The sequence below is a fragment of the Suncus etruscus genome, chromosome 15 (genome assembly GCF_024139225.1).
Source record: "Suncus etruscus isolate mSunEtr1 chromosome 15, mSunEtr1.pri.cur, whole genome shotgun sequence".
In the NCBI taxonomy this organism is placed as follows: domain Eukaryota; kingdom Metazoa; phylum Chordata; class Mammalia; order Eulipotyphla; family Soricidae; genus Suncus; species Suncus etruscus.
The window spans coordinates 6573782-6596287 of record NC_064862.1 but is presented as its reverse complement, the minus strand read 5'-3'; the positions used below and the strand labels follow the sequence as shown (position 1 = coordinate 6596287).

Below are 22506 nucleotides of genomic sequence, written 5' to 3'. Positions count from 1 at the left end.
TCAAGGGAAAAAATGTAACAACAGAAAAGAACATTTTTGTGTGTGTCCAAGTCCGTGAGCTCTCTGGGCCTGATAAATCTTCTACATTCTCACTGATAATATCAGAAGAGAATAATCTTCAATGGTCACAAAATTCAAGTAAAACTGGGCAATGTGACTATCATACCATGAAGAAACATTTCTCTGGAGCTTGGAAAAATAAAAAGACCACCATCATATGAACTTGCACATTTCTAGGAAATTAATCCTGGTCTCTGTACAAGCTTCAAGTGTTAAAAAAAGGCACATTGGAAACAAGCTTAATTCATAGCAGTACTTTCAGGTAGAGGGACTGACACAGGCTTTACTTCTAGGTAGGTTGATGTCTCTATTAAGCTCAATTTCTGGGACAGAACTTCCTTCATTTCTCATTCATTTGCCTGCAAAGTAGAGGGTTCATTTTTCTGAATCAACCACACTTCATTATTTCTATTAAGCAATTTGAAAGGACTGTTGTAGCCTGCTGTGTAGTAAACCTTTTCATCGAAAACTTTTCCTTCTTCCCTCAGAATGCTTGCTAAAGTTAGAAGTTGTTCTTGATTCTTTTGGGCACTAGAGAATCCATCAAAAGACCTAAAAGGAGAAAGGAAGTAAGCTTGAGTCATTTCAGTTATTTGTTTGTTTTGGTTGGAGGGGGGCACATGAGAGAGTATTCAGGAACTACTCCTAACCTGTGCCCTAGGATCTCTCCTGGTGGTGATCAGAGGCCCAGGTGTGTCAGGGATGGAATTGGATCAGCTGCAGGCACTGAAAGTGCCTTGATTCCAGGACTCTCTTCAGGCCCCGCATGAGTGAGTTTAAATATGATGCAATGTCAGCCAAAAAAATTTAAAAGTAGGAGCGGCTGCTTGAATGTTGCATCACATGTCACTTCAAAGAGTCTCTCTCTCTCTCTCTCTCTCTCTCTCTCTCTTTCTCTCTCTCTCTCCTCTCTCTCCTCTCTCCTCTCTCCTCTCTTCTCTCCTCTCTCCTCTCTTCTCTCCTCTCTCTTTCACTCTCTTCACTCTCTCCCCCCTCCTCTCTCACTCAGCTGCCGAACTCACTTTTCACCTCCCAGAGTTCTCAGTTCCACTGTGGCCTCCCTTCATTTGGGGCCCCTGGGGACCCTGGACAAGGCACTGGATCTGCTAGCAGGCAGATTTGGAACTGCACCATTTCATGCTCCTGCAGTTTTAGCATGCATGCCAGTCACTTGGAGGGAATCTTGCTAGAAGGATGCCAACTCAGGAAGCCAGCAGTGTGGCTAGAATTGCAGACAGTATCCTTCTAGTGCTAATGTTGGACAGAAAAACATAGAACACCTTTAGTGATCTTTCCAGACTTTCAAGTTTCTACTGAACATAATCTCGTCCTTCTTCTCCTTGGGACAAAGAGCCTACTGATAAGAGTTTAATATGAGATTGTTTTCTTGGGGTGTGGTGGAGCTGGTCCACTACATGTGGCAGTGCCCAGAGACCATTAGGGTGATATGTAGAGGTAGGAGGAGGCTGGAAGTGCTGGGGGTTGAATTCAGGGCCTTATAAGATAAGGCATGTTCTCTGGCTATTTCCCTGGCCAAATAGATACGGTTTTGATCTCTGTGAATATATAGTCTAATGGAAAATATGAAACTTTTGGAATCTTTATTTCTAAACAATCTGAAGTGAATTCTAGCAAAGGCAGAATCAAAGGGCTGTGGGAACATAAGGGCAATATTAAACTGGGGTGGGGGGATGCTTTTCAAGTTGGCTCTGGAGTGGAAAATGATTTTGTTGGATGGAGAGGGAGGGTTAAAAAAAGGAAACAGAAAATAAAAAAAAATCAACAACCTTTTCATTCTTAGGCATCAAATCAGAAAAATAAAAAGAGAAAGTCAAGTCTGAACAAGAGGGAAAACCTAAGATCTTTTGAAATTATTCCACAGGCTGCTGAGCAGAAAAGTAACTTGATCATAGCTGACTTAGTGTATATGCAAAAACAGAAAATAGGTCAAAGAGGACGAGCAAGTCAGGAAGTTTCTATGGAATGAGGAAGCAAAGACAGTCAAAGGAATCAAAGGGAGAAATTAGGATGAAAATTTCAGATAGATTTGAAAGTATAAAACCAAAAATATTGAGATATCACACTGACCTGGCTGAGTGGTGATTAATGTTATTTTGAAGGTTCCGAACAGAAAACAGGTTCGTACAGTAGCTAAGGTGTTGGCCTTGTATGTGGTTGTCCCTGGTTCAACCCACAGCCCTGCTTGGATTCCCAACCACTGCTGAGAGTGATCCCTGAGCAGAACCAGAGTAGCTCTGAGGCACAGCCAAGCATACCTCCAAAATAAGAGAATAGGAAACAAAAATATTTCTAATATGCCTTTTTTGGCATAAATTATAGGATTAAAGTGCCCATGAAAGGGGCCGGAGAGATGGCATGAAGGTAAGGCGTTTGCCTTGCATGCAGGACGTTGGTTCAAATTCTGGCATCCCATATGGTCCCCCAAGCCTGCCAGGAGCAATTTCTGAGCATAGAACCAGGAGTAACCCCTGAGCGCTGCTGGGTGTGACCCAAACAAAACAAAACAAAACAAAAAAAAAGTGCCCATGAAAAATATCAGTCCTAGCACTTCTGAGGCAATATATGAACTGTCAAACATACAAAACTATGTATGTTTTATTCAACCCTGTCAAATCAGAATTATTCCTGGGATGAAGTATCTCTGAAATCCTTGTTAAGTGTAGGAATTGAAACATACATATATATATAAACATCAAAGATAAATTGATGAAACTTCTATAGTTTTCACCACATTGACAATATAATTTTGAACTATGTCACTTAAATTTTTTATTTCCTTAACAAGTAGCCAATTCTTAGTACTTTGCTGCCTGAAGGGAATTTATTTTCCTATTCTACTTGTTTGAAACAAAATCTCAAATCTTTAAATCTTAAAATTGCTAACTAACAATTCTCTTTTGTTGATGGCTGGAGCCTTACTACAGAGGGCCTGGAACTTGCCTTCTATGTGACTGATCTGGGTTCAAACCCTGGCACCTCATATGGTATCTTAAGCACTGTCAGGAGTGAACTTTGAATTCAAAGCCAGGAGTAAACCCTGAGCATCACTGGATATGATCCCAAAAGAAAACAAACAAACAGAAATTCTCTTTTATTCTCTGAATACAATGTTCTACAATGATCTGTCCACAGCTTATTTAATGCGAAGATATATACTTAACCTCTCCCAATCAATCTACCTTATCAGAAGCTGAAGGATATGGACAGTTACAACTGATAATCGATCAATAATTTTTAGAAAATTAGAATGACAGAATGGCAGACTCACTGGAGAAACTGAGGCAGGCATCATGGGTAAGATGACATTCGATCAAAGTACTGAAAAAGTGTGCTCTCGGGAAGAGAAGAAAAAAAAAAACAAACAAGAACTACCAAGGAGACCATGTTCAAGTTCTTAAACTGCACGTAAATTAACTCAATTTAAGAGCTGCACCACAACCCATTGAGACAGGATCATCCATTTTAAAGCCTAGATTTTGGCAAGAGAGATCTGAGTTAAGTTGTCTGAGATCAAAGTTGAAGAGATATAGAGTATTGTGGCATTGTTCAGTGAAGGGCAGGAAGGTAAGTGGAATATAACTTTTTGGGGAAACAAAGTTGAAAGGTATTTTAAAATGCACTGTGGGAATGGAGAGATAGTGCCCATTCACTCTGAGAATAGAGAGCGAGAGAAAGAAAGTAGTTAAAGTGCTTTTCTTTCATGCAGACAACCCTAGTCCCTAGTTCAATCTCTGGCACTGCATTTCATCTATCAAATATCACCAGGGGTGACCCCTGTATACAGAGTTAAAAGTAGCTCTGAGCCCCCACTAGGTGTGGCCCAAAAAGCAAAATAAAACAACATACTGTGTACAATAGGAATAATCTAAACTTTATCCTGAAATAAGAGGAAACAACATTTTTGTTTGTTTGTTTTTAGGCCATATCTGGCAGCACTCAGGGGTTACTCCTGGCTCTGTGCTCAGGAATCATTTCCAGCAGTCTTGGGAGACCATATAGGATGCTGGGGATCAAATCCAGGTCCAGGGCCCGGAGAGATAGCGCAGCGGCGTTTGCCTTGCAAGCAGCCAATCCAGGACCAAAGGTGGTTGGTTCGAATCCCGGTGTCCCATATGGTCCCCCGTGCCTGCCAGGAGCTATTTCTGAGCAGACAGCCAGGAGTAACCCCTGAGCGCCGCCGGGTGTGACCTAAAAACTAAAAAAAAAAAAAAAATCCAGGTCCATCGTAGATCAGTAGCATGCTAGGCAAATACCCTACCACTGTGCTATCACTCCAGCCACCCCCTCCCCACCACAAAGAAAGAAATGGCGTTACACATGATTTCTGGGAATAAGGGTCCGATACAGTGACAGCTGTCAGAGGTCAGTGAGGATGATGATAAACAGCTACCAGGATTCTGAATAAGTACACGGAGAAATGGCGTTACACATGATTTCTGGGAATAAGGGTCCGATACAGTGGCAGCTGTCAGAGGTCAGTGAGGATGATGATAAACAGCTACCAGGATTCTGAATAAGTACACGGAATCAGGAATCTAACAGTGACAAATCTGTGAGCACAGTCACAGTTCCTAATTTAGATGTTGGAGGAAGGTACAAGGCACTATAGGTTTTTTTAATTTGGGGTTCGGTTTTATTTCTTTTGGGGCCATACCTGTTAGTCTCAGGGGTTATTCCAGGCTCTGAACTTGAGAATTAACTCCTGGCCGTGCTTTGGGGACTATATGGGTTGCCTGGCTTTGAATTCACGTCAGCCACATGCAAAACAAGTGCTCTACCCGCTGTATTATTGCTCCACGATATGCACTGTGTACTAAAGGGATTCTTGATCTTGCCCAACTCGACAGCAGATAAGGGCTGCTGTATGCTTTGGGAGGAATTATCTGTATCATGTCTTCTTCGTGCAGCAAAAACAGCAAACTGTTCCCTAAATGAATCGATTATATCTTGCAACAGACCCTTAATCCCATGAATCTAAGCCAGTGGGAAGACGCCACAAATGCATGAGAGTGTCTTGGCAGGAAGGGTGACAAGCCGACTGAAATTGCAGAGGAGTGAACCAGTGATGTGAGTGCAGGCAAGTAAAACCAGCAGTCAGCAGGGCTATAAATTACCCACCACTTACCGTACAAACACCGTCATTTCGGCCCTATCTTCAATGAAGACATCTGACTCCGAGGGCCTGGGTGGATCGGATTGCTGCTCGGAAGGGATGTAGAGGGAAATGGTAATGGTAGACTCACTGAAAGGACCCGAGCCCGGCTCCACGTAGCTCATCACAGGAGCTGTCATCTTGATTTTCATCTCTGTGCCATAAAAATACAGTTAGATACCGAGGAGACCTGAAAGCAGTTTTGCAACGGGTATACTTCAAACTGCATCAATTCTTTCTTGAGGAGGGCATGGCATACTCAATGATGCTCAGGGGTTATTCCCAGCGTGGTGCTCAGGGAATGCAGCGTTGGGAGTTGAACCTGGGCTTCCTCAGGCTCCACAATTCTCTCTCCTGCCTTTGAACCTATTCTTTTATCTGAGTTTCTGATTTACTTTATGCTGATGATGTCAATATTTTCTTTGGGGACAGGAGGAATGTATTTGATCCCTATCTGGTGAAACTCAGGGATCACTCACACGGAGGGTGCAGCTCAGGGGACCCTATGAACTGTTGGAGCTAGAACCTGAGGCCAGATACTTGCAGGACAAGTGCCTTGGCTAGTGCAGTATTTCTCTACCCCTGAATATTTGCTTTTAAGATACTTGTCACCTTGATAAAATAAGACCCAGATTACGTATCCAAAATCCATTATCCAAAAACCTCGTTCTAATTTCTGTAGTAGCAATGTTTCATTTGTTCTTTCCGGAGTCTGAGGGTGGAAAGGAACGACCACGAGAGGTCAGTTTTTACTTTTAAACTCAGAGAGTTTTAAACTCCTGCTGCCTGAGCTCTCTCACCCTCACATACACCAAATTAACTCAAAAGCATTCCATGAAAAAAAAAATTGCAAAGCATCTCAGTCGCTTCAGACGAAACGGACCAAAGCAGAGGCTGGCCTGAGTAGGGAGATTGTAGTCTTCGGTCGAAACGGGGGTATTTCTTGGGGTGAAGGCCCCAAGAATAAGGAATAAACCTGGGAGTCGGCCCCAGGCCTGGAGTTGGACCGGCCTTCACCTTTCTCGTTGCGGCCCTGCATGTAGTCCTGCAGCCTGGGAAAGCCGGTCTGGACGGCCTCGTCCCAGTCCATGGACTCCACCGAGGTGCTGACCCACTTGGCGGCTCCATAGTGTCGGATCTCGAAGCTTCCGGGCTGAAAGGCAACACAGCGCGTCTGGGGGTGTGGGCCTGGGGAGGTCGCTGGGTCAGGGGTCTCAAACTTGCTCTGGATCAGGGGTCTCAAACTCGCGGCCCTCTGTGCAACATTTTGTGGCCCTGCCCTAGAGGAAACTTTTTTTGTTTCGTTTTGTTTTAGTTGTTTGGGTCACACACACACACACACACACACACACACACACACACACACACACACACACACACACAGCAATGTTCAAGGCTTACTACTGACTTTGCACTCAAGGATCACCCCGACTTTGCCTCTTGCGGCCCCCAGGTGAGTTGAGTTTGAGACCCCTGCCTGGGGATCCCACCGCGGTTCTGTCCCGCTGCTTAGGCAGGGCGGTTCCCTTCACCCCATTTTGGGCCCTGAGAGCATCCAGGCCCTTGGCCACACCCTGGGGGGCAGAACAGACAAGGAGCCGCGGTGTCAGCTTTTTGTCTTTAGAAAGAGACGCTGTGCGGGCCGGAGAGATAGCAAGGGCATTAGTTTGCCTTGCACGCAGAAGGACGGGGGTTCGAATCCCGGCATCCCATAAGGTCCCCCGAGCCTGCCAGGAGCGATTTCTGAGCGTAGAGCCAGGAGTGACCCCTCAGCGCTGCTGGGTGTGACCCCAAAACCAAAAACAAACAAACAACAACAACAAAGAAAAGGAAGGAAGAAAGAGAGAGAAAGAAAGAAAGAAAGAAAGAAAGAAAGAAAGAAAGAAAGAAAGAAAGAAAGAAAGAAAGAAAGAAAAAAGAAAGAAAGAAGAAAGGAAAGAAAGAAAGAAGAAAGAAAGAAATTAAGAAAGAAAGAAAGAAAGAAAGAAAGAAAGAAAGAAAGAAAGAAAGAAAGAAAGAAAGAAAGAAAGAAAGAAAGAAAGAAAGAAAGAAAGAAAGAAAGAAAGAAAGAAAGAAAGAAAGAAAAAGAAAGAGACGCTGCTATGGCCCCTCCGCCTGAAGGGTATGCCGAGGCAGATTCTAGGGGTGCGATCCGGTCACCCCGACTTGTTTGTGTTCTACTTCTTCAACTTTATTTTCCTGCCACGCATCGGAGGAAGTTTGCGGCCACCAACTCAGGCCTCACTCCTGGCTCTGGGACCAGGGGTCACCCCACCTGGCGGGGCTGGGGGACCCTCTGGGGTGCTGGGGGGTCCAGCCTGCCTGCCCTGCGCCCTCCCCACCACCACCCACTCTCTGAGCCGCAAAGCAGCCGGGGTCCGCGCCCAGTCCCGGCCCCGCGCACCCTCCAGCCTACCTGGGCGGCCGCGTCCTCCGGGGCCTTCCAGGCCGGCGTCTCCACGGGCGTCCCGGGCTCTGCTTCCACCACCTCGGCCATGGGCTGCGGGGACCCCGGGGGTGGGGGCCGGCTGGCGTGCGCAAGGGGCCTGGGGACGCCGGCCGGCCTCTGGGCTACGTGCCGGCCGCGATGCCCGCTCGGACCGAGTCCCCGCCCCCGGCCTGCTGCGGGTTCTGCGCTCCACGGACCGGCCCGCCGGGCTGGGTCGGGAGGGCGCTGCCGCCCACGGGGACCGGTCGCGCGCCCGCAGCGCTCCGTCGCGGGTCCCCTCTGCTCAGGAGGGAGTCCACTCGGACCCGAGTTCTGCAGCGACCCCCGGGTCCCCCGCCTGGCGTGCGTTTTGCGACGAAGCAGCACCAGGAGGCTGGGCGGACCCAGAAACGCCACCGGCCGAACCCGTCCGGGGACTTCCAACCCGAGGCCCGCGCTCCTGGGAGGCGGCCAGGCCGGCCCGGGGGTGGAATGATTATTTATTTGCATTGGTTTGTCTGGCTTTGGTTTTGGGGTCCCGCCCGGCTGCGCCCAGGGGTTCCTCCTGGCTCTACCTCAGAAATCGCTCCCGGCAGGCTCTCGAGGGGACCCTGTGGGATGCCACATGGGACTTGAACCACCGGCCTTCTGCATGCGAGGCACGCCCTACCTCCGTGCTATCTTTATTTTGTATATAACCAATGGGAATTGCGAATCTTTCCCATTATATTTAAAGTACACAGTGGCAGTGAGTGAGGGCCATTCCCACCACCAGTGTTGACCTTCCTCCACCACTCCTTTTTTAAAAAATATTTTTATTGAAAGTAGAAAGCCCGTCTAGAGTACAGGCGGGTGGGGTGGGGAGGAGGGAGACTTGGGACAGTGGTGATGGGAATGTTGCCCCGGTGAAGGGGGGTGTTCTTTACATGACTGGAACCCAACCATATCATATTTGTAATCAAGGTGTTTAAAGATATTAATCGAAAATATTTTATCCGAAATCAAGTGTTTACTACAAGTTATGTTTCAGGCATAGTGACCGTGAATGAGGGCCATTCCACCACCAGTGTTGACCTTCCTCACCACTGTTCCCAGCATGCATCTGATACCTCCCGCCTGCTAGTGGAACAGGTCTCACTTTGTGTATGGCTTGTGGAATGATTTTTTTTTTTTAGCTTGGGTGGCTTGCTTGTGAGGCAAGTTCTCTACCCACTGTACTATCAATACGGTCCCCGTAAGCATTTCTTTTTTCTTCCTTCTGGGGAGGGGTAATGCACACCGGACAAGCTCAGGGCTCCTCCTGGCTCTGACTACAGGGATCATTCCTGGGGGAGAAGGAGGGTGTCTCTGTGAGGACCACGTGTTGGTGCGTGCGAGAGTCCAACCCAGCCCGTGTAGCATACAAGGCAAACTGCCCTACCACATTGTACCCAGAATGAGGGCAAACTCTACAGGGAGGTTGCATGAAGGCCCCAACTGAAGCCAGCGCCCCTCCTCATACCTTGAAGGTGCTCAAGGCCCCAGCATTCTCCTGGGCGCTGAGCTGTCCTTGGGCTGCTGACTCATCCACCAGATGTAATTGTCTGGGCTGGAGGGCAAGAAGGAGGACGGCAACCAGACTTGTGCTGAATTGTTGATGAATTGTTCTTTACCTCCTCTAAAAGGTTTCTTAAGGATGATTTCTATGCCAAATGATTCTCCCATTTGAAATGTACCCTTTGGTGGGGCTTAGTATATTTACAGCTGCGCAGTCATCACTATCACAGTTTTAGAACCTCATTGTCATTTTCCCTCCGCAGCCCAATCCTTTCCCCAAGCCCACAGCCTTTAGCTATCACCCCTCAATGTCTCACATCCCTCAGCCTAAGGCAGCCTCTGTCTCTGAGGTTTGTGGGTTCTGCACTTCATTTAAATGGGATCATATTGATTACTTCAGTACATGGAAGCTGCTGTAACAAACCACCAAAGGCAAACTTATAAACAACAGAAATTTAGTTCTCTCAGATCTAGAAGATGTAGGAGATCAGGATGCCAGCAAAATCATTTTTTAAACATTTTTTATTTATTGATTCATTCATTGATTGGCTGCTTTCTGGGCCACACCCAGAGACTCTCAGGAGTTACTCCTGGCTCTGCACTCAGAAATCACTCCTGGTAGACTGAGGTTTGATGCCGAGAATCAAACCAGGTCCCTCCTGGGTCAGCTGCATGCAAGGCAATTGCCCTACCACTGTTCTATTTCTCCAGTCCCTGCCAGCAAAATTATGACTCCAGGTAACAGATCTGATCCTTAGAGGGCAAAAGGGACAAAAAACTGTTTTTCGGGTTTCTTTTATTTTATTATTAATTTTTAACTCTTTAGTTTGGCGGTCACACCTGGTACTCAGGGGCTACTCTAGGCTCAGTCCTGGGGAACCATGCAATGCCAGGCTTAGGCTGAGGGAAAAGGCCCTTTTCCCTTGTGAACAGATGAGCAGCCAGAGAAATGAACTGTTCTCGTAAACAGACTGCAACTGTGGGGTATGCGCCCGACAACCTCAAAGTACTTCCCTGCATGGTCCTTGAGGATGGGCTGCAAGTGTCCTTGAAGTGGTGCTAACACGACTTTGTGACTAATAATATACTATGTGACTAAGGAATAGGAATTATATCTCTCCGCACTCTCCTGCCTGTTACCTGTAAATGCCACATCCCCCATCAGATACTCTATAAAACTGAGCTCTCACCTTTGTTCTGGATCCAGTCCTTAGATTCAACTGGGTCCTTGGCATAAATATCACCTGTTTTCAAAGTCAGTGTTTGGTTCTTCCCAATCTGACCAGGCTGATTCCTCTAAGGAACACATGAATCCTGCATCTGCTATAAGCTAAGCATGTGCTTCTTTGGTTCCACATATTTATTTATTTATTTATTTATTTATTTATTTATTTATTTATTTATTGTTTCTTTGAGCTACATTGTTGCCACTGTTGCTCCAGGCTTTGGCTCTTAGCATTCATTCCAGGCCATGCTTGGGGTGCTAGTTAGAACTTGGTGGTGCTAGGGTTAGAACCCAGACTTCCTATATACAAAGCATGCACTCTGTCCATTGAACTATCTCTTTGGTCTTCTGCTTAGTTAGTCCTCCTTTCAGAAGGGCATTGACTGCACTTAAGAGAGTTCTGAACTCATTCTCTAATCACTAGAGTCTCCAGATACCATCTTACTGGGCTGGTGAGTTTCAACACAGGAATTGGGAAGAGTTTGCATATAAAATACAATCCTTTCTGGCTCATTTTTTTCACTTAGCAATATGTTTTTAAGGTTTCAGTATGTTTTTATCCATGCCATAGAATGTGTTGGTTCTTTGTTATAGATGAAAATACATCATTTATAAATACTTTACCCACTCGTAAGTTAAAAGATATCTGATGTCATGGAGTGTTTTGCCTACATTTTCTTTTATATACTTTATAGTTTCAGGTCTGATGTCAAGGTCCTTTTTTTTTTTTTTTTTTTTTTTTTTAGTTTTTGGGTCACACCCAGCGGTGCTCAGGGGTTACTCCTGGCTGTCTGCTCAGAAATAGCTCCTGGCAGGCACGGGGGACCATATGGGACACAGGGATTCGAACCAACCACCTTTGGTCCTGGATCAGCTGCTTGCAAGGCAAACGCCGCTGTGCTATCTCTCCCGCCCGATGTCAAGGTCTTTAATCCATCTTCATTTGACCTTTGTGCAAGGTGTTAGATAGAGACCTGGGTATGCTTTTTTGCATGGGGCTGATTGGTTGTCCCAACACCACTATTTTTGTTTTGTTCTGTTCTGTTTTGTTTTGTTTTTGGGTCACAACCGGTAGCACTCAGGGGTTACTACTCCTGGCTCTAAGCTCAAAAATCGCTCCTGGCAGACTTGGGGGACCATATGGGATGCTGGGATTTGAACCACCATCCTTCTGCATGCAAAGCAAACAAACACACTACCTCCATGCTATCTCTCTGGCTCCATCCAACACCACTTCTTGAAGAGGTTTTTCTTTTTACATTTTGCATTCCTTGCTCCTTTATCAAAGATTAATCAAAGATTAATTGATTGTATGTCTGAGAGCCATTCTCTGAATATTCAAGTCTATTCCGTTAATATGAGGGTTTGTCTTTATTCCAATACCATGCAGTTTTAATAATTATTGCTTTGTAGATGGGGAAAGTGATGCCTTCCATTTTCTTTTCCTCAGGCTGCTTTAGCTATTTTTGGGTGTTTATTGTTCCAGATGCTCCTTTATCAAAGATTAATCAAAGATTAATTGATTGTATGTCTGAGAGCCATTCTCTGAATATTCAAGTCTATTCCGTTAATATGAGGGTTTGTCTTTATTCCAATACCATGCAGTTTTAATAATTATTGCTTTGTAGATGGGGAAAGTGATGCCTTCCATTTTCTTTTCCTCAGGCTGCTTTAGCTATTTTTGGGTGTTTATTGTTCCAGATGAATTTCAGGCGTGTTTGATTCACTTCTTTGAAAAATGTCATGGGTATCCTTAGAGAAATTGAATCTGTACAATGCTGTGGGGAGTATTGCCATTTTGATGATGTTAATCCTCTCTACCCATGAGCATGACATTGAAATTAAAGGCATCTTGAAGAAGGAAACACCACTGTCCAACAAGTAGAAGCAGAGATAAACAAATGGGAGTACATTAAATTGAGAAGCTTCTGCAGTTCAAAAGAAACAGTGACTAGAGTAAAAAGGTCACCCACAGAATGAGAGAAACTATACAACACACATCAGATAAGGGGCTAATATCCAAGACATACAAGGTACTGACAGAGCTTAACAAGAAAAAATTCTAATCCATCAAAAAAATGGGGAGAAGAAATGAACAAACATTTCCTCAAAGGAGAAATACAGATGGCTAAAAGGCCCATGAAAAAATGTTCCACATCACTAATCATCAGGGAGATGCAAATCAAAACAACAATGAGATATCATCTCATGCCACAGAGATTGGCAAACATCACAAAGAACAAGAACAACCATTGCTGGTCTGGATGTGGGGAGAAAGGAACTCTCACTCTTTGCTGGTGGGAATGCAGTCTAGTCCAGCCTTTTTGAAAAACAAAATATATATATATATTCCATGAAAAACTGGATATCGGGGCTGGAGAGAGAGCATGGAGGTAAGGTGTTTGCCTTTTCATGCTGAAGGTCATGGGATCAAATCCAGGCATCCCATGTTGTCCCCCGAGCCTTGCCAGGAGCAATTTCTGAGCTTGACTCCAGGAGTAACCCCTGAGCACTGCCGGATGTGACCCAAAAACAAAAAAACAAAACAACAACAAAACAAACAAACAAAGCCTGGATATCAAGCTCCCATATGATCCAACAATACCACTCCTAGGGATATACCCTAGGACTACAAAAACACAATACAATAATTTCCTCTGCACTCCTATGTTCATAGCAGCACTATTTACAATAGCCAAAATTTGTAAACAACTCAGTTGCCTAACAACAGATGAGTGGCTAAAGAAACTGTGGCACATCTATACAATAGAATATTATGCAGCTGTTAGAAGAAATGAAGTCATGAATTTTGTTTACACATGGATGGATTTGAAGACTATTATGTTGAGTGAAATAAGTCAGAGGGGGAGAGATAAGCACAGAATAGTTTCACAAAAATGTGGGATTCAAGAAAAATAAGACAGTAATAAATAATATTACTCAGAGTTAGAGACGGGGGCTGGAAGGACAACCATGATAAGAAACTTATTACAGAGTGGTAATTTCAGTTAGAGAAATAACTACACTATCAGCTACCATGACAACTGATAAAGAGAGACACTACAATGCTTATCTCGATGACAGGCCTGGGGGGATGGGGGTGGAGGAGGGTAATGCGTGGGACAATCGATGTCGGAAAGTTGCACTGGTGCAAGGGGTGGTGTGTGTGTGCATTTTACAGGCTGAACCGATTTCCCAGCATGGTTTGTGACCATGGTGCTTAAATAAAAAATTATTTATTAAAAAATAAAACAAAGATATTTTAGTTGTTCCAAACTTTTGTCTATTTGAATAATGCTTCTGTTATCATTCATGTCAAGTCTCTATAGCTTCTCCTGTTTTCATTTCTCTTTCAGAGTAGGAATGCTAGTTGGAAATGGCAGATTCCTGACAGATCAGGGTGAGCCCCACAAAAAGGAAACATAAAATGGCAACTACATTATTTTTCACCCTTTAAGGAAACTTCAGGTTATATTAAGTGGCTGCATTAACATGCACTTTTTTTATTTTGGGGGGGGGGCTGTTTTGTTTAGTGTTTTATTATGAAAAGTTCAAACACAAAAGAATAATACAATAAAATAACGAACCACTATGCCATTACTAAACTTCAACCACGGCCAATCTTGTTTCAGAATTTATATCTGGCATAAAAATCCTAAAAGAAACTATTTTAGACTGTTTTTATTTTTCTCACTTAACTTACATTTTATTAGTATGTGTAAGCATTTATCTATTGTTTTGTTATTGTTATTTTGTTTGGTTTGGGGCCATACTCTGGGTGCTCAGGGCGTTACTTCAAGTTCTGGTGGCTTTGGGGGACCTCATGGGACACCAGGATTGAACCTGAGTGGCAGCATAGAAGGCAAGCACTCGATTGTACTTTCTCTCTGGCCACAGTGTTTTGAAGTTTGCTTGTTTAAATATTTTGGCGTTGGTTGCTGTTGTAGTACTGAGCTACTCATGGTCTTTATGCTCGGGGATCCAGATGGTGCTCAGGGCCATGCTCTAATAGAGCTCAAACCCAGTTCTCCTCCAGCCCTGCAAAGCATGTACTGAATTCATTTAGTCAGTCAGGTTTTTTGTTTTGTTTTGTTTTTTTTTTTTTTTAGTTTTTCTGCCACACCGGGTGATGCTCAGGGTTTTACTCCTGGCTATGCGTTCAGAAATTGCTCTGGGCTGGGGGGACACCAGGGGATCAACCGAGGTCCGTCCTAGGCTAGTGTCCCCCAAGGCAGATGCCTTACGCTGCCCCCTTGACCCTATATATTTTTTTTTGAGGGTATAATTCACATAACATAAAGTCCAGCATTACAAAGGTACTTTAGTGCTTTTTAGTACTTTCATGGGATAGTATAACAATCACCTCTACTAGTTCCAGAACATTCTATCACTCCCTCCGTATGTTTCAGATATTTGAAATCTTGTAGAATGTGTGTTTTTATATTGGACTTTTTTTCAGTGCTATGGGTTCATCCATGCTTCAGTCCTTTCTTTCCCTTTTCACTGTGAGTAATGCTGCTTTGTAGGGCTCTGTGCTTTTTGAAGCAGACCTTGCCTCTTTATTCCTGCCTGAACAAATATGCTGTGGCTTTGCATCGCAGATACATGACACTTATAGTGTTTATATCACATTTATTATTATGCAGCACTAGTTCTAAATTATTTAGTCAAGACTAAATAATAAATTTGACTTAATTTTTTTTTTTTTGGTTTTTTTTTGGGCCCACACCCGGTTACGCTCAGGGTTACTCCTGGCTATGCGCTCAGAAGTTGCTCCTGGCTCGGGGGGACCATATGGGACACCGGGGGGAATCGAACCGCGGTTTCGTCCAAGGCTAGCGCAGGGAAGGCATGCACCTTACCTTTAGCGCCACCGTCCCGGCCCCCCCAAATTTGACTTATTTTAAAAATAACTTTATTAATTTTTACCCATGTACCAGATGTGACCAGTTCCTTAGGTGACTTTGCAAAAGTTGTGTTCACAATTTTACTTTACTAGAGATTTAATTTTTTGATGTGGAAGAAAGGAAATAATTTACATTGCTACTTAAGAAGTCTGCTTTCTGTTATCCTGCAAGATGTTTTTTACAAGTATTAGTGCCTTGGGGTGTCACCCCCTCCTCCAACTTTCTGCCTATCTTATCTGGGTATTGAGACCCTTCCACTGCTGTGAGGTGTCTGTGGTTAGGTAATTAGGGTGGGGAGGGGTGAGTGGTAGAGAGGGATGCAAGGGGTGATGAGGGAGACACAGGCAGTAGGAGAGGGAGAGACTGGATGGATGCAGGAGCAGGAAGAGGCTGGCTTAGTTTTAAGGCCATGTGAGGGAATATGCACACTGGTAGGTCAGGGCCTTATAATATAAGCTGGATATCTTCTGAAACTTCATCTGACTGCCTTGTGGATCATTTCCTTGCTGTTTATCCTGACCCACAGACCTGAGAGCCTAAGGGGGCTACTGGCGCTGGGCCTGGTGAGAAAGGCCCTCACTATCCATCCATGCAACCACTATGATTTTATAATTAATAATAATGCAACATTGGGGAAGGAGGACATTTTGTTGTAGAAAAACTGAGGTTAAATTTGAAGGCATTCATTTTATAGGGTGTGAAATGTACAATGAGATAACAGCAAGTGACTAGGCTAAATTATATATTTTTACAATGGTTACGACAAACAACAGAAGGAGAGAGAGATCATGACTTATTTGAAAATAATGGGATTTTAGTTCAAACAAGCTTAATAAAATTCAAATAATATGCCTGGGTCAAAATAATCTAGTTTTTTTTTCTGATTATGGTAACACAATTCTTTCTGTTAGTTCATATTTTTTTTTTTTTTTGGTTTTTGGGTCACACCCGGTAACGCTCAGGGTTTACTCCTGGCTATGTGCTCAGAAGTTGCTCCTGGCTTGGGGGACCATATGGGACACCGGGGGATCGAACCGCGGTCCGTCCAAGGCTAGTGCAGGCAAAGCAGGCACCTTACCTTTAGCGCCACCGCCCGGCCCCTAGTTCATATTTTTTATGGTTTTGGGATCACACTCAGTGATGCTCAGGGGTTACTCCTGGTTCTGAGCTCAGAAATAACTGCTGGCAGGCTCAGAAGACCATTTGGGATGCTGGGGGTCAAACCTGTGTCAGTTGCATGCAAGACAAATGCCCAACCCACTGTGCTATTTGCTTTTGTTCTTTTTATCACATCAGTGGTGCCACTTGTACCACTGTGTATTATACTATGGATCCTTTGACTGTAATCATTCTTCCCATGAACATAGAATACCGTTTTATGTTTTGCCATATGTCAGTTTATTGTGTGTGCTTTTTTTTGGCCTGTTGGTTTTCTGGGACTCACCTGGTTGTACTCAGGGGCTATTCCCAGATATGTGCTTGGGGGATTCCAGCTAGCTGTGCTAGAGGGAACATACAGTACTGGGGACCAAACACCCCCTTCCATGTGGAATACTTATTTTCCATTGAACTGTTTTTCTGGCTCCTGCTCCATCAGTTTTAGTCATTAGAATCCATGCTAGAGGTAAGTTGTCCTTGCAAGCGCTAGCCAAGGAAGGACCGCGGTTCTATCCCTCAGCGTCCCATATGGTCCCCCTAGCCAGGGGGCAATTTCTCAGTGCTTAGCAAGGAGTAACCCCTGAGCATCAAACGGGTGTGGCCCCAACCCCCCCCCCAAAAAAAGAATCCATGTGACATTGTGAAGAAGATATTTCAGGTTCTATAGCACCTGTGATTGTAACAGTGTGCAAGCACTTCCACATAATTCTTACTTGGGTTGTTTTCTTTTGCAAGTTCCCTCAATTAGTAAACACTGACTTGCTGCTTCTATAGGAAATACGGGATTGGCGTGTCATCCTTGCACAGAGGCCATGCTAATCTTCTCTGTATCGTTCCAATTTCAGTATATGTGCTGCCGAAGTGAGCACAGGAAATACGGAATTAGGTTCCTATAAGGTTCTGGTCATATTTTCATCAATCTATTAATCAACATATCACTTCCTTTAGGTAGGCTATTATGGAGATTCTTTATGTAATATATATTATTGTTTCGTTAACATAGAAGTCTGGATCATTACCATAACTTACATCTTACTCAAGTTTATCTAAACTACATATTGTTTCCCAATGGTGAATTCTGGTCTGAGGTACAATGAACCACACCTCTGTGCTATCTTGGGAATAAGTCTGTACAAGAAGGTCACTAGTTAAAGATACAAACAATGGGAGAGGATGTCACTCAGTGGACTGGAAAGGACATGTTTACAGTATGAGAACTAAACTAGAAGGCAGACTTTTGCTTTGTTCAGCCTCAGCAGGAAATCCATGCATCTTTCCACTAAAAGGTTTGAGCGTTCTGCAAGTGGATGTCTATTAGCCATCGAGAAGGTGCTGAGCGTATTGATTTTGGAGTTAGGAATATACTTTAGCAAAAAAAAAAAATGTGACTTTGTAAGTATACAATTCCTGAATCATGCGGCTAATACCATAAGTAAGTTTTGCAGTAAATTGCAGTCATTCTCGCCCACATTTCACTGATCAAAGACACAGGTCTTGTCTAACTCCAAGGGTGTGTGTCCTAGTATGATCACACTGTGTTCTCAAAAGGGTGTTTAAATACCTGAAAGAAGCACCAAGGGGCGCCTGCTATCTAGTCCTTTGTGGCTGATGCAGTTCATGCTTGTGGCAGATATTACTTTCTGAAGGCAGGGGTGACATGGTCACGCACTCAACAAATTGTTTTCACACAGCTCCCTTTCCTCAAAACCTCACAGATTTGGGTCTATACTAAAAGTATCATTTGGCTTTTAAGGCAGCTCATGAAAGACTTTCACCTGGTTCTCTGGTCACTCACTCTTTGAACCCCTCAATGGTGCTGTTGGGAAGTCCGAGTTTCTATAGGATCAGACATGTGAGTTCCTAGCTGGCATCCTGTCAAGGCATGAACCTCCATGTATGTGGATGACCAGACATTTGGACAATATTAGCCCCGACAGAGTCACCTTTAAACAACCTGTAAGACATCTTTAAACAGTTCCACATGAGCCCCATTTTGTCAAAAATACATGTATACATATTAAAATGATTCTTAAAATGCCATTAAAGTTGGGTAAATTTTGGGGGATAGTAAATGAACCATTATATACTGACTGACAGTAGGAATTGAAAAATTGGGTTTTTGATGAGTGAACTTTTGTTTACACATATTTGACTGTCAAATTATCATTCCTCTGTATATCTGCACTGTGACAGAATATTTGGCCTTTGTAGGCACACTATCTCAATTACAATAAAGGTGAAATGTTAACAACTGGATTTTATGAAAGGAAATGTAATCTTCCCCCCTGCCTGCCTTCTCCTTTAATTTTGGTGAGAATTGTGATAGTTATCTATTATTTAGGCATAGACGAACTATGAATTCCCTTTTATACCAAGCTCTTGGCTCATTTGTTGATCCCTGATTGTTTGATAAATGTTGAATGAATAGCAACCAAATTTTATTAGACACATAAATAGTGAGTGTGTGTTTTTAGGAACACCTGCGTACCATCTTTCTCATATGAGAGGCATAGACATTTATTTAATGTGGAGCTGAGGATAAGGATAGGGTTATTCGGGGCCGGAGAGATAGCATGGAGGTTGCATGCTGAAAGACGTGGTTCAAATCCCAGCATCCCATATGGTCCCCCGAGCCTGCTGGGAGCGATTTCTGAGCCAGGAGTAATCCCTGAGTGCTGCCGGAGTGCTGCCGGGTGTGACCCAAAAACCAAAAAAAAAAAAAAAAAAAAAAAAAAGAATAGAGTTATCCTAAGACCTAAAACTGGGGTTATTTTTGAAAATTAAAATATCCATTCTAATCAATATAGTCTTTTTTCCTCCATTCTAATCAATATAGTCTTGATAGAAGGTCTGAAATGGTTGGTGGTGTTTTTAGAACAAAGAAGAGGAAAAATCCATACAGTTTTAAGTGACTTTTAAGTGCTTTGAAGTAAAAGTAGACCACCAAAGCATAACTAAATAGCTCACATTTTCAAAGCATTCTTCAAAGAAGTGGAATTCTCTCTTTGTGTGTGGGAGCGGGGGAGGTCGTACCCAGCAGTGCGAAGGAATTACTCCTGGCAACGTGGAGGGATCATATGTACTGCTGAGGATCAAACCAAGGTCAGCCTCATGCAATGTAAGCTCCTTACCCACTGTACTTCTCTCTGGACCTCACATTATTTTTTTTGGGCTGGGGGGGGGAGGTTCACACCCGGCAGCGCTCAGGGGTTACTCCTGGCTCTACACTCAGAAATCGCTCCTGGCAGGCTCGGGGGACCATGTGGGATGCCAGGATTTGAACCACCGTCCTTCTGCATACATGGCAAACACCTTACCTCCATGCTATCTTTCTGCCCTGCCACCTCACATTCTTTTCTTCCAAGTATTCCCATTTCAATAAATTATAGCTTTTATAGTTGTTTCAAAATTCTTAGATCTCTTCTTATAAGTTTGTCTCCCAATCTTTTGTTTTTCTTTCTCTTTGCTTTCTATTTTGGAAGGTTCTGTGAACATATACTTTATTTTGGGGGGAGGATATTCTTAATTTAGTATGTGAGGGACCATATGGTCCCAAAGATCAAAGTCCCACATGCTAAGCTTGGTTCCTCTCTTTGAGCCATATATCTGGGCCTCCCGAAATACATCCTAATGCACAGAAATACTTTCTTTAGCTGTGACTAATCTACTAAGAAGCCAAAGATGTTTATTCCTGTTAGTACATTTGATCTCTAGTAATTGCTACTGTTTTCTCAGATTATCTATCTCTAGTGGTCTTATGCATTATTAACTTTTCCCTTGAGTTATTTATATATTAATCATAGTTATATATTTTAGTATGATAATATTAGCAAAATCTACCATATCTGAATCGGATTCTTTTTAAAAATAAATTGCTTTATTTAAAGACCATATCACATAGTTGATACAGTTTACTATAATACATTTGTTTCTAGGTAAGTGGGAGAGACATTATTAAAAAGAAGAAAAAAGAAAAGGAAAAGGAAAAATAATTTTAAAAAAGCATATAGGGCCAGAGTGATAGCGCAGAGGTAGAGTGCTTGCCTTGCACACAGCCAACCCAGGGCGGACCTGATTCAATCCCTGATATCACATATGGTCCCCTGAGCCTGCCAGCAGTAATTTTTGAGCATAGCGATAGGAGTAAACACTGAGTGCTGCTGGATATGGCCCAAAAACAAAAACAAAAACAAAAAAAAATGGGGAAAGAAAAAAGAAAAGTACAGCAACAAGAAAATTTGTGATAATTATCATATCATGTAATGAGGTGTCATATGTACTGTCATTGTCAGAAGGTTAAGTCATTGCCAGATTAACCTCTTGTCACTAGTTGATCATCTGTTACTTTTATTTCTGAATATTTGATGGCTTCAGATACACATTAGCATCTTAATCCAGTGGTTCCTCCAGGGATGACAGTATCTTTAAAATTAGAATTTCAAGCACTATTGCTGATATTGTGACATTTGTTAAGTATCTAGGGTTTGTCCTAGTTATCAGGGATTCCAGAAACACAAGCAGGCAGGGGAAGTATACCCACAGTCACTCCAAGAAAGCCAAATAGCTGGCTGAAATTTTGGAATTTTGGTCATATTTGTGTCTCTGCAGAGTGGTGAAGCAGGGCCATTGGCAAAGCAGCAGTCGTGGGTGGTAGGTGCAGCAGGTGTGGCTTTGGCAGGACTGGGCTTTGGCCTGCCTCTCCTCCCGAGATTGCCAGCTTTCAGCTGCCTGGCCGAAGTACCCATGACTCTTCATGGCTTCGTTAGCATCTCTTTTGAGAGCAGAGTAAACTGGCCTGATTCTGATTCTTGCTCTGCCTCTTCAAATTCTTTTTTATTTTTCTTTTAGTCTTTTAGCATGTTTTTCAATGTTTTGTTGACAGGTAGATTTGATGCACGGGTTATATCCTAGTATAGCACTAATGATATTGCTCCATAAAAAAATCACAAGCTTTACATATGTGACATTCAATCCTAGTAACAAAATTAAAAAAATAAAAAAGACAGGGGTGTGTGTGGGTGGGGTGGGGTAGGGGGAAATCTGAATTATAGTTATTTAATTATGCAGCAGAGATTAAAGGTGAAGAAACATTTGGAGTCCTGTGGCAGGGCCTGTGCCAGGCATAAAAACTACACTGACAGGTCACTTTTTTTTTTAAATCTCCTTTACTACCAGTACTACAAGAACAAAAACAACAGCAACAACAACAACAACAACAACAACAACAATACTACTACTACTACTACCACCTTCCCTCCCCTTCTCCCTCTCTCCCTCCTCTCTCCCTCCCTCCCTTCTTCCCTCCTTCCTTCCTTTCCTCATGCCTTCCTTCCCTCCTTCCTTCCTCCCTCCCTCATTCCTTACTTCCCTTTCTCCCTCCCTCCTTCCCTCCCTTCCTCCTTCCTTCCTCCTTACCTCCCTCCCATACTTCCTTTCTCCCTCCCTCCTTCCCTTCTCCCTCCTTCCTTCTTTCCTTCATCCCTCCCTCCTTCCTTCCTCCCTTTATTCCTCCATCCCTCCCTACCTTCTTTCCTTCCTTCTTTCCTCCCTCCTCCCATACTTCCTCTCTCCCTTCCTTCCTCCCTCCCTCTCTTTCCTCCTTTCTCCTCCTTCCTTCCTCCTTCCCTTCCTCTCTCCCTCCCTCTCTTCCTTCCTTCCTCCTTCCCTCCCTTCCTTCCTCCCTCTCTCTCCCTCCCTTCCTTCCTTCCTCCCTCCATTTCTTCCTCCCTCCCTCCATTCCTTTCTTCCTTCTTTCTTTCCTTCCTCTCTCCTCCCTCCCTCCCTTCCTTCTTCTTTCCTTCCTCCCTCCCTCCCTCCCTCCCTCCCTTCCTTCCTTCCTTCCTTCCTTCCTCCCTCTCTTCCTTCCTCCCTCTCTTCCTCCCTTCCTTCCTCCTTCCTCCCACCCTTCCGTCCGTCCTCCCTCTCTTCCTTCCTTCCTTCCTCCCTTCTTTCCTTCCTCCCTCCTTCCCTTTCTTCCTTCTTTCCTTCCTTCCTCTCTTCCTTCCTCCCTGCCTTTCTT

General features: G+C 43.8%; 2 protein-coding genes and 1 pseudogene across 2 annotated transcripts in view; 1 reads left to right on the top strand and 2 right to left on the bottom strand.

The window, feature by feature from the left end:
- The window catches only part of CITED2 (Cbp/p300 interacting transactivator with Glu/Asp rich carboxy-terminal domain 2), a 1046546-nt gene that overhangs the window by 1010562 nt on the left and 13478 nt on the right, over nt 1–22506 (top strand). The window lies entirely within an intron of this gene.
- Nucleotides 281–7755, bottom strand: HEBP2 (heme binding protein 2). Its single transcript, XM_049788031.1, has 4 exons — nt 7650–7755; nt 6251–6386; nt 5207–5387; nt 281–612 (listed from the first exon to the last, which is right to left on the bottom strand). Exons 1-4 carry the CDS (start codon nt 7728–7730, stop codon nt 408–410), a joined length of 603 nt encoding a protein of 200 aa, XP_049643988.1. The 5' UTR covers nt 7731–7755; the 3' UTR covers nt 281–407.
- On the bottom strand, nt 17263–17356 carry LOC126031797 (uncharacterized; annotated as a pseudogene).

What these genes read in the sequence shown, in the direction of transcription:
- HEBP2 (XM_049788031.1), bottom strand. Translation starts at nt 7,730, where the DNA reads ATGGCCGAGGTGGTGGAAGCAGAGCCCGGGACGCCCGTGGAGACGCCG. An exon ending in GCAGGGCCGCAACGAGAAAG is followed by an intron (nt 5,388 to 6,250) that starts GTGAAGGCCGGT and finishes TTTATGGCACAG; the next exon opens with AGATGAAAATCAAGATGACA. An exon ending in GAAATGACGGTGTTTGTACG is followed by an intron (nt 613 to 5,206) that starts GTAAGTGGTGGG and finishes TTCTCCTTTTAG; the next exon opens with GTCTTTTGATGGATTCTCTA.